At 36.3% G+C, this 12,540-nt stretch overlaps 1 protein-coding gene across 13 annotated transcripts in view; it reads right to left on the bottom strand.

The window, feature by feature from the left end:
- The window catches only part of abcc9 (ATP-binding cassette, sub-family C (CFTR/MRP), member 9), a 69,436-nt gene that overhangs the window by 32,732 nt on the left and 24,164 nt on the right, over positions 1-12,540 (bottom strand). For 8 of the 13 annotated variants that reach the window (XR_006376829.1, XR_006376830.1, XM_044186105.1 and 5 more), the window contains 4 exons: positions 8,511-8,583; positions 5,107-5,212; positions 2,477-2,515; positions 757-795 (listed from right to left, as the gene is read on the bottom strand). Coding sequence is in view for 10 of the 13 variants with exons in the window: in XM_044186105.1 (XP_044042040.1) it covers positions 757-795; positions 2,477-2,515; positions 5,107-5,212; positions 8,511-8,583 (257 nt within the window). In the remaining 3 variants the exon portion in view is untranslated. The remainder of the gene's footprint in view (positions 1-756; positions 796-2,476; positions 2,516-5,106; positions 5,213-8,510; positions 8,584-12,540) is intronic. The other 5 variants (XR_006376831.1, XM_044186102.1, XM_044186104.1 and 2 more) reach the window with 2 other exon arrangements.

Here is a 12,540-nt window from a genome sequence, read left to right as displayed (position 1 = left end):
CATAACATTAGCAGAAAAATTACACAAGCAGGACTTTGAAGAGTAGATCTTTGACTCAAACTCAAACTGGAGTTTCTCAGTGACCAAAATACTAAGACTAGTTGAACTTTGCAGCTTCAAGGTGTGACTGTGAAGCAGAACAGAGTTAGAAAAAAATTAAAATGCTTACAAATCCATAGCTAAACAAACATTCTGTATAAAGTCATGTCTAAAAAAATGTTTGTTTTACTGTTATTTGTTATTTTTAGATTTTAACTGTTGCTTAAATTGTCTGCTCTTTTCTTTTTTGTTTTGTAAAGCACTCTGAGCTGCATTTTGTGTATGAAAGGTGCTATATAAATAAAGTTTATTATATTACATATAAATATATACATATACATATTATCATCATCATAAAGCTAAAAAATCTATTAAAAAAGGTAAAAAAAAACACTATGTATAATAAAAAAGATCAGAAAAACTTAAGACTGTAATATAACAATGCAGTATACTGCACATAAAATGTATGAATATGGAAACAACTAATAAACTAATAAAAACAGATGCAGCCCATATGTATGTGTCCACGAACAACACAGCCTGATATACTGCAAGAAATGATTTCAAATGCAGTGGAAAACAGTACTTTCTCCTGAGAGAGATAGAGTAAAGATGAAAAATGGAGTTAAATCAGATGAGAGCAAAACAAGGAGAGGTGAATGAGGGGTCAAAGGTTCACTTCTGAAACAGGAAGCAGGAGGCAGGAAGAACGTATACCTCCTGATGTCTTCGTCAGTCTCCTCTGTCTCTGACCAACTGTCAAAGTCATGTCATTGTGTTAGAATGAGCCTACTGCAAACAACTGTGTGTATATTTGTGTCTGTGAGTGGAAATATGCAATAAAAGACAAGAGGGCAAACGGCGAGAGAGAGAGAGAGAGAGAGAGAGAGACAGCTAAGAGTGACAAACTTCTTTTCTGTTTAAAGAGACACAGGAAACAGAGAAAAAGAGAAAACAGAGGGAGGAAGAAAGACAGAAAGAAAAAAAATGGGGACAGACTGTTTTAATGCCAAACTCCAGATAATGAAGACATGATGTTAGCCTGCCTCTTAATCGAATTAACCTTCCCACCCAAAAAAGAAGAGCCATGTAAGTGATGCAGTCATTGTCTGTCTGTGATAATTAGGTTTTGTGGCTTCTTTGACAATGTCTCATATTTTATGAGCATGAGGGTGTGTGTGTGTGTGTGATAACTATGCCCTGGGTTAAAGGATTAAGTATATTCAGTCGGCCTTTACAGAATGAGATCCTATAGACTTTGGAGATAACACCTAACCTGTATATTTTAGTTGAAATTACAAACATACAGTATGTGTCTATGGTGAGCAGCTCTGGGAGCTTCTGGCAAATGATTCTTTCAGTGACCAGAAAAATATCAACCCTGCCCTTACAGAAGAAGTGGGATCTGTCTTTTCAATTGCCTTTGGAGTCCTAGTACGCGTTGACTTGGTGATTTGCAGGTCAAAAGACATCTTGACGTCCAGGTTTTTCAACGTTACATATATTTGTTGTTTCAACAGTATTTAAATAACTATATTTAAGTATAAAGTAGGTCCCGACTACACTTTGAAATAGAGTCACTGAAATGCTGGTGAGACAACACTTAACCCAGATGTCTAAAATACTTTTAATCAGATTTAGTCAAGTTTTGAGCAGCAGATCACCAAATCAGTGCTAACCTGGGTTGAACACCTCATCCTCTCATGTTTGCTGGTTGGGAATCAGCCTTTGGTAGATGAACACTGGGACATTAGGATGAAATTAAATGCTGCATCCATCCAGTCACTGCCAAAATGTAGCGGCTGTTATCAGACGCAAATGGGGTTCTATCTTTCTGGTCACTGTATATTGTAGCGTAAGTCCTAAGGTATCTTCTTTCTTAAATATCTATGCATGCTTGCTTGTTTGCATAAAGTATTATTACAGATATGTAGCTAGTGAACTATATATGACATACTGTAGATGCCTATGTTGTCATCACTTACTGGCTACAATGACCACCAGGTCAATGCGTCAGAACTAGTGTAAACGTCCGGGTGTATTCCTGACTATTAAAATGTCTGGTTGACTATTAAGCCCTCGACAGATAGAAAGTGTCACTACAGCAAATGGTTTGAGGTTCTGAAACTAAACTGAGCTAAATTTTGTGCTGATGCATGACGAATGTTTTGTCGCACTACTTAATGCTTTTAGTTCACCAGTAGTTGTAGAGAACCACAGGTGAATTTGTTGATGTCAGTTTCTGACCCTCTTCATCTGTTCTGGGCTACTATGCTGCATTTCACAGCTGGCAATACAGGTGGTTTAAGCTAGTTAAACATGATATAAATCACTGTACATTAGACAAATCAGCTAAATGGATAAAGAGTAAATGTGAATGTCTACAGTTTGTGTAAATTATTATGTTTTTAGAAAGACGAGACCAGAGAGAAAGTACCTTATGTTCCCTTCGTGGGCCATCTCACAATCAGGGAGCCTGACATGGCAAGAAGGCAGGAGGTAAAGAGATATCAAGCACACACACACACACACACACACACACACACACACACACACACACACACACACACACACACACACACACACACACACACACACACACACACTGCAAAGGTTAGTGTGCAGCCCTGGAGGCTACAGATTCTCTTATGATACAGATGTGCATCTATAATCTACAGGTATTGTGATCTAAGAATTTTGATATATTTGTCTGATAGAAATTTAAACTTCCTGTAAGAAAAAAAAATGCAACAGAAGCTGGAATTCCAAGAAAGAAACTTGGGCAAAATGTCTTAGCCTAGAGGTTTCTGAGAAGCAGTTATATGCACAAATAGAAGGCATACACATCAGAACACCGTATACTACCTTTACAGTAACAACTTCTCAATCCTCAAAATTTGCATGAAAAAAGCTGAGGTAAATGGGTAAACCTAAAATTGAAAACTAAGTTGCACTATCTGCTAAGTAGCTAGTTAACTTTATAATTAACATAATATTAGCTATGACTGTATTAGCTAATATTTTCATGAAAATGGGTTAATTCCCATCTGTTGAATGTTCATATGCGTCAAACAAACGTTTTTCCTTGCTCTAACATCTAAAACACAAACCAAGGTTGTATGACCAGAACCTGGGAATTTCTACTAAAGATTTCTCACGCAGAAGTAATCTTAATACACTAAAAATGTCCTGCTTTTGCTGTCTCACTAAGGGGGTGAATCCCATAGTGAGACATCTTACTTATGGTACTCACGGACCCAGGATTATGCAAGTAACCGACAAGTTTTGATGGTGGTACTGTATATGCCCCCTTAGTGAGACATAGTGAGTATTAGGATTACTCACTTATGTTACTCAGAGAACCAGCGTTATGCAGGTAACTAAAGGGTTTTTTATTCATCAAAACCGGCAGCAGAAGTAATTTTAGATGCTTCATTGTTATCATAAGAAGTCTGTTTTATTAGTTAGACAAGATCCAGTGAAAACCATCATAGAAGTCCTATAAAAATGACCAAATCATTTGACAGAAAAGTTGGTAAAATGGTACTGAAGAGGAGCATCTATGATGGTTACAGCTGAATCTTACTTCAGTTAAGTAGGAGGAAGAGAGAGGTTGGCTTGTCATAAAAGACAAGTCAATGTCATGGTAAATAAATGCCTACTAATAAGTCAAATTCAATAATGTAGATATTACTGTATGCTGATTCAAAGTGATAGTAGCAGTCATTTTAGATGGCTCATTGCTTTCCATCAGAATAAAATGACCTTCAGGAGAAATCATTGAGAGCATATTGACATATCTTCTCATTATTGCTAAGGTAATATTCTCCAGAGTATTGATTTAGTGACTCTAACAAACATGTTGTGCTGTTGTGTGAGACTGTCGGTAATTTGACAGTAAAATTGGCTGTGGGCACGGAAACAGACTAATGTTAAAAAAAAAATAATGATACCGATAATGACACTGATATGGTAATTTCATAATAAAAGCCTCCTTAGTATAATTCAATATCCCCACACATTATGTGGGAACTGAACAGCAGTTACATTCAGCTGAGAACATAATTGCTTTAAAATGTCATGAAATGTAACCATGACTGAGTTTTCCATCATTCATTTTATAAATGAAAAGTATTTTGTGAGGAAGCTAATACATTCAATAACCCATTATAACCATCAGAGCAGCAAATTAAATCATACTGAAAACTGCTCATTGACACTAATGGACAAATAATTTGTTCCTGTCAGTATCTCTCAAATCTTTCTCTCTGTACACAAACAAGATTAATTTACATCTAAGTAGTATCATAACATATAGTTATTACTAAGCTTTGTCCTCTATCTAGCTGTTACTTCAAAATATAAAAGATGTACTGTATGTAATCAAATGTGTGATGCACGTAATAAAGTGTATTCTTGTAAACACCAAAAAAAAAAAAAAAAAAAAAAAAAATATTTGTATGCTGTAATGGTCTGTCATTCACTCTATTCTATTTTTATTTACAACTGGAAATCTTTTATTGCTTGGCTAAAAACTTTATTTAAAGAAAATATATATATTTTGCAGGGACCTGTAGAGATCTTGATAGTAACATTTGAAAGAAAGAAAAAGAACAGAATTGACAAAATGGTACAAAGAAGAATAGAAAGACATGAAAAGATCACTGAAAACACAAATAGCTTAATGGAATACTGAACAGGAGAAGCAATGTGTTTATGTTTATATTCAGGAAAAAGGACAGGCCTTGGCCAACATTATATAGTAATGTAAACTTGGATTAGAATAGCTACAGACAATTTTTTTGAGCAGTACAAGATGGTCTCAGAGAAGGGTTGAAAGTGTCTCAGTAGTTGTACACAGCGTATTCCCACTTATTTTGACGTAGGGATGTAACTGCAAATGGCAAATGTCAATACTTTTTAAAATAGACAGTTTCAAAAGAGCTTAGAAATTTAACTGGATAAAAGTTACCCAAACCTTAAAGATACACTTTACTAGTATATTGTATACTTTACTTGCATATGATATGAGACTGTGTTCTATTAAGCATTGTTCTAATGTCTTACTTGCTCCAGTAGACTCTTCCATCGATGGTCTGCATCTCGCCAAGCATGGCCAGCAGCAGGGAGGATTTCCCACAACCCACCTGGCCCACAATCATTGTCAGCTGGCCTGAACACATAGAAAAGGTCGAGAATGTTATTGTTTCCCAACGTTCTGGTTGTGATCCCACGTGGGGTCACTTGATAGGCAGATGGGGTCGCAGATATCTAAGCCTAGTACAGCATATTCAAATTTGAAAATTCTACATTTTAATTCATTTTAAAATCTAATCAGTGATGTTGCTAGGTACGCGTCCTGCGTCTCTGACGCATTAAAATCCGAAAGGACACAGTAAACTCACTATCGATACGTTCAGGGGATGCACCCTATTTTTTCCCCTGATAACGCTACATTGTGAACAGCAAATCTGTGTTGAAATCATAGAAAGAAACAAAAAAAAACAACTCGCTTTTAGAACACGAGTTTTACCCGGAACGTTTCGGCAGTGCACCAGTTGTTGTGTATCAGCTGTAGCATACTAGTCAACTTGGTTAGCCAATTAGTCAAGCTCATGTAGTATCGCTGCTCCACTGCATGGGAGCATTACAGAAATCCTGTCTCTTATGAGAGTATCCACCAGCACTCTTGACATAATTCCAACTAGATCACATCACACCTGTTTTAGCTTCTTTACATTGGCTCCCTGTTGGTTTTAGGATTGATTTTAAGATCTTATTGGTTACTTTTAAGGCTCTTCATGACCTGGCTCCAGATTACATTTTAGACCTTTTAATCCCTTATTAACCTTCACGTAATTTGAGATCTCCAGGCAGGGGTCTTCTGTCTCTTTCTGAACCAGTCAGTGTCTTCTTTTAAGTCTCTTCTTAATACGCACTTTTATCGGAAAGCGTATCCTGATCTTATCTGAGCTGTCTGTTTATTTTATTGGTTTTTAATTTATTGTTATTATTTCTTATTTTATTTTTGCCCTTCATGTATTTTATCATTCACTGTGGTATTTTATTTCTCTCTCTGTGAAGCACTTTGTACTTTGTTTTGATAAGTGCTCGATAAATAAAGTTTATTATTATTATTATTATTATTATTATTATGGTTTCCCGGTTAGTTATAGTGAACATGGACACAGATAAAGTTCAAACTGTATGCTGACATTGTTCAACTGAAGTCTGTGGAAAAACTTCAATCATGTCAGTTACGACAGCATCACCTGAATGTGTCTACATAAAAAGGGCCAGTCGTTCTCCCCACAGCGTTCAGGCAGCCTCTCACTGCAGATTCGGACCGTGCCAAAGCAATAACTAATGCCATAGAGTGTTTCTCTGCAGATATGTGACCGTACTCATGTAGAGAATACAGGATTTAAGGATTTAATGGTCAAAATGCTTTGAAAGTGCCCTGCTACAATGTGCCTTCACATGTGCATGTTAATCAGTCCGTTGTGCAGCTCTGTATAAACAAGCACAAGTTAAGGAATTATCAACAGGTCAGAGTTTTACGCTGGAGCATTACTTATTTATTACTTACTTATTATTTGTTTGTTATTTGTGTGTGTGTTATTTATTTTTTCTTATTGACAATATGCCAGTATTTGAGTACCTTAACTGTTACAGTAAGAATTATGGACAATGAGCCACTATTGAATGTTTACATTTTTTCAAAATAAATGACACGAAGGTTATTTAAAACCCTAAAACCGAGGTACGCACCGAACTGGGAATTTTGTGTACCGTTACACACCTAACATGAATATAACCATATAACATCAAACACGAGGTAAACAACATTTTGACAAAAAGTCAGTGAGTCAGTGTCTTCTTTTGAGTCTCTTCTCAAAACGCACATTTATCAGAATGCTTATCCTGATCTTATCTGAGCGTTTATTAACATTTAATTGGGGACCCACTCAATTTCCCTGGGACCCACTCAAACTGAACACCTATCAACATCAGTCTAATTATAGAGTAAGTTGTAAATATTGCATGTATGCTTTTGAAAACAGAATACACAACAATGTCATACTCAAATTCACATGATAACTTGACAAATGCACATTGGGGTCGTGAGAATTTTGCTACCTAAAAGCGGGGTCACAGGTCAGATGATGTTGAGTAATCCTGCTACAGAGTGATCCTGCTACATACTAATCTCTGATAAAAAAAGGAAACTTTGAGGTGAAAAAAGTCCTTCTTCCACGTCACACACACAAGCTAAGCTTAAACAGAGCCCTGATGTTGGTTCTTAAAAACCGAACACACACATACACTCTTGACACACTTGAAATTCTATCCCTCCTATGAGTTCACTCCTTCCTTATTCCCTAAATTTAACCATCAGCACTGCATGCCTAAAGTTTACCCGAAATCTAACCCTACTCTTACTCTAACCTACTCTTAACCCAAGGCCTAACACTAAAATAGTCCCTTGAAGACATGGCCAGCCAAAATGTCCTCACTTTGAAAAATGTCCTTACTCTGAAAGAGTGAATCACACAGAGATACAAGCACAGAAACACACACACAAGGGAAGATGCAAGTGTGTGTAATAAAATAAAGAAAATTACCTCCAAATCCACAGTGACTTCTAACCTATAAAACTAGTTTTCAAAACTGAAATAAAAATATTACAGAGAACATGCCTATGAATTTGCTCATAACAAATTCATAGGCAGCGGGAGTCTTTCTACTGGAGGTCCTTAACTTTTGGGAAATACCAGAAGAGAACAGCTGATTGTGCTTCTAAAATTACAACATATGGTTGTCTGAACAGAACAAATAACAGTTTGTTCCTGTATGTGTTTGGGTATTGATCACTGACAGAGCAGTGATTATGTTTACTGCTCTAATCCAACTATTGTCATTATTCTTAATTCAACAGTAATTTCATTATGTTCTTTACATTCTGGCTATTGTGCAAATTTTGATTCACACAGCATTGGCATCAAAGGTATCACATAGTCATAAGTTAACATTAACACTGAATACTTTTTAAATTTGCTCATAAACTACTGTAAAAAAAAAAAAAAAGAAAAGTCTAATCTAATCTAAACTGTACCTATACCTCTAATTAGGCCTAAATTGAACAGTTAGTTCAGATTAGCCAAGATGACTGGACTACAGACTGTAGGACATTTACAGTGTCACAATTACCAGCATTCAGAAACAAATCTACTTTAACAGGCTATTCACATCTGCTTACAACATTAGCAACAGAACATTTTCACAATTTTTTTTCTTTTCTGGACTGCATTTAGGCATTATTTGCATTCATTTATATCACATTCTCTGGATCTCATGGCAGTTTTACTGGATTAGGTAGTATTACTAAATGTTAATTAAAATTATGATGGAATACTGAATCTAAGCTTGGCTATAAGTGATTTATTGCCTGGTGGAATGGTTAGTCCTACCTGTGGGGATGCGGATATTGATGTCTGACAGCGTGGACAGGTTGCTTCCCCAGGTGAAGAATCCATTGCTCACCTAAACAAAAACAGAGAGAAAGATGAAGAGAATTTGTGAATTTGTCACAAGATTAAATTTAGGAAAGATAAAAAAAAAAAGTATAACAACTAATGTTGTGCATTAATTTATTCTTTGCAGTGGATTTCTCACAGTAAATTGCCATTGTGCAACACATGACTACGTGCTGTTTTCTTGTTGTGTGTAGACCCACCAGAGTAAAGCACATGACCAATTTTATGTACTGACCCAGAGTTTAAGAAACCCCAGCTGTGAGTTCATTGGTGTGAACGCTGCTGAGATAACTGTATTACACAATGAAGGACACATATTGTGCTCATGGTATGCGAGACTGATGACAAAAGTCATCCTGTGATGCATTTCTCAGGTTCTGGAGAGTTCATTTGAATGTACGCTGACAAATAAAACACCATTACACAAAGAGACATGCGCTGTAGTCCATGCTAGAATAATCACTAGAGTCCAATTCAGTCAAGTCAATTTTGACAGAATAAAATCTTCAATTACCTTTTTTTCTGTTTTATTAACTTTATTTACTCCCTCTGATATAAAGTCCCCAAATCCCCCAAATTCCTTTCCAAGTCATTGTTTTTGTTTTGAAACTCACTGAATTAGGTTCAAAACAATGAGATAGGAGAACATTTGGGGGTTCAGGGGCACAACTGTTAATAGAATGTAAATTTCCATTTTTACACCGATGACACACAGATTTATATTTCCATCCAGTGTATTGAGACGTATTGTGATGCAAACGCGGATGTAACTAATAACATTAATAATGGCTGTATTAACATTTAGGCGTTTGATTTCTGCAAGTATAACGGTGCAACCACACTGCAGTCAAATCAATAAAAAAAGTCAATTTAAGGAAGGAATGAATCAACTTAGTCGGCTCGTTTGACAGCCAAGCGGAGGTAAACAAATCTAAACTTTGATTACTGACCATCAACATCAGATCAGATATTTGTGCCAACTTTTTCTCATACAATCATGATGACAATTCCTAGTAAATATTCTGTCTCAAACATGGACAATAGCTTGGTATTTTCCTGCATTATGTAATTTTCTAATTGAAAAAAGTAAGTAAAATAGTTAATGACAAAAAAATGGAGATCTTTAGCCTCCATTGTTTGTGCAAATAAAAGTTGTGTTTTTGGTGAGTTTCTTTATTAGATGGTTGCAACGTAAGATCGTAAGGATAAAGTCAGAAATTCCAGCTCCACTTACAATGTACAACGCATATGGTCAATGTGTAAGTTACAGATGACAGTGTGAACCATCTTTATGAGTCTTTCACTGCATTAAATGCCCCAGGAAAAGAGATCTCTGTCCAACAGCAGAGACACATGTAAAAGGGCTTCATATCTGATCCCTGTTCAGTGATCTATTACCCTGCTTCCTGCTAGGACTCTGTTTACATTCCTCCCATCTGTTGCATTTATTTGTTTATTTTATGTTTATTTTATCTAACAATCCCTCCAGCCTTTCCTCAACTGTTCCTTTCTCCCCATGACACAGATCCCAAAAGGCATCTTTGTTCCTTTGTAAGCAAATATTCAATAGGAACTTACTTAAAACTCATATTTCAATTTGTTTTTAGTGGTTTAGACATTGGTGCTGAGAGGAGTTGACATAACACTAAAATGAGTTAAGTATCCTATCAGATGTGTGGTGGTTATTTTGTCAGATTTTCTTATGCTGTGTGATTAAATAACAGCTAAACCTCTGCAATACACACAATAGCCAATCATCAGCATCATACTTAAATCAACTGATTGGGATAAACAAACAGAAATCACAGATTGGTGTCATGGCTACTAAGAAAAATAGTAAAGTTTGTCAAAAGCACAATGAGGTACAAAAAGGGAAAACAAGTTCAGATACAATCAAAAAGAAGACAGGGGAGGGCAGGAGAACGAAAGTGGAGAGGAGATATGTAAAATGGGGAGTGAAACATGAAAATAAGGAAATATGGGATTACATGTGGGGTCACTGCTGTATAATCAAAGAACGGTTATTTAATACAAAATGTAAGAAGCTCCAGGAAGTGGTCCTGAACAGTTCACAAGCTACTTTTAATACCACATAGGATGAAAAACTGAGTTCACTTTCACATATGAAACAACCACAAAATAAAAACAAGTCTAATCCTATTTCTCTGCGGATTTCTCACTTGGAAAATACAACATAAAAACTATTTTTAAAACCTGACCCATTATCTAAACCTGCATTGAATGCAAGAGTTCACACAAATACCTGTAGGGAGAAATTTAGTACCTTGAAATTCCATGACCACTGAAAAAACCTGTACATAATGGCCACATGAGGTTGCACGATTGCTTTTATTTGTATGGTGCGCTATATCGCAAAAGTACAGTACGTTGTCACACATATCCACACACTTTTGTGTACGTTTGGATCTGGGCTGTTTTTCCTGGTTTGGGCAAAATCTTAATGCTACAGCATACAGCAGTATTTTAGACAGTCGAGTGCCAGCAACTTTGTGTCAATAGTTTAGGGAAGGACCTTTCCTGTTTCAACTAAATGATGCCCACATGCACAAAGCCAGGTCCATAAAGAAATGTTTTTCCCAGTTTGGTGTGGAAGAACTTGAGCGGCCTGCACACAGCTCTGACCCCAAATCCATCCAACATCTCTGGGATGAACTGGAATGCCGTTGGAAAGCTGTCTCAGAAGGGTGGCGGCTGTAATAGCAGCATATTAATGCCCATGATTTCAGAATCACATGTTCAGCTGTCACATATGGGTGTAATGATTGAGTGTCCCCATACTTTTGCCCATGTAATGTATAAGAAAAGTGATTATCTTTCATTAAATACTTAAATTGACTCGCTGATAACACCTACACTGACAAGTCAACAAAGACTGTGCTTAGTATGGAAACTGCTCTCTCTCTATCTCTCTCTCTCTCTCTCTCTCTAATTAGCGGACCACTGTCTGGTCAGTAGCGTCACTCCCGCAGGGATGAAACAGGAAGAGCAGCCTTCACAGAGGGGCTGAGAAAATGTTGGACACATTCACAAGGCCCTTTAAGGGGCAACGAATTCTCGTGTGAATCCTACACTTCCTGAGAAGACAGAGTACACACACACACAGATACAACACAAACAGGTCACATGTATGATTCCACACACCCGAAAAAGACCCATGGATGTACAAACAGTGAAGATATGAAACAGCTGTCGATAGAGTTAAATTACTGATGGTATTAGGGAGTAGATCCTACATGTCTGTGTGTGAGTGCTAATGACATCCTGATATGAATGAAACACTTGATGCAAGAGGTGTTTTTGTAATAAATACAGAAATATCATCATATCAATACCAATCCACATTGTTTAGTGAGACTTATCAACGTATCTCTTATTAAGTCTCGTTCAAAACACATCCAAAAAAGTGCGATTGTCAGACTTCTTTTAACGCTGCCATATAGCAGGTTTTCTTGTCAACTTGACTTCGCCTGTGTACCAGTAGTTGCCTTTTAATTATGATTTAGTTGCATCAAAGGTAATGCTTTTCATCATAAGGTGTTTTGATTATATTGTCTACACTCTAGGAGTGTACAGTTTGTCAAGGAAAGCCTGTCTGGGTGCCATGGTTTTAGTTTTTTACTGTCAACAAAAAAGATTATAAAATATAATATAAATTCTTAAATCTTTTTTTTTTTTTTTTTTAAATTGAATGCAACCACTACATAGTTAGTTTTTTAAACTAATTTTGGGGGACTATGGTGCAAAAATAAAACTGTGTTTTCTACCCTTTTTACTTTCTATTCGCTGACAATATTTACTGAAAACCACAGCTATCATTGTCTTCTTACATAGCAACTTTTAGTGGGAACATAAAATCTCTGTGAAAATCAATTTACACCAACCTGCTCCTTTTAAAAAATCTGGTATTCTTTGTTAAAAATGAAACAAATAAAAAATCTATTTC

The sequence above is a fragment of the Siniperca chuatsi genome, linkage group LG23 (assembly GCF_020085105.1).
Source record: "Siniperca chuatsi isolate FFG_IHB_CAS linkage group LG23, ASM2008510v1, whole genome shotgun sequence".
In the NCBI taxonomy this organism is placed as follows: domain Eukaryota; kingdom Metazoa; phylum Chordata; class Actinopteri; order Centrarchiformes; family Sinipercidae; genus Siniperca; species Siniperca chuatsi.
The sequence above is the reverse complement of the archived record's forward strand: the minus strand, read 5'-3'. Positions and strand labels throughout refer to the sequence as shown.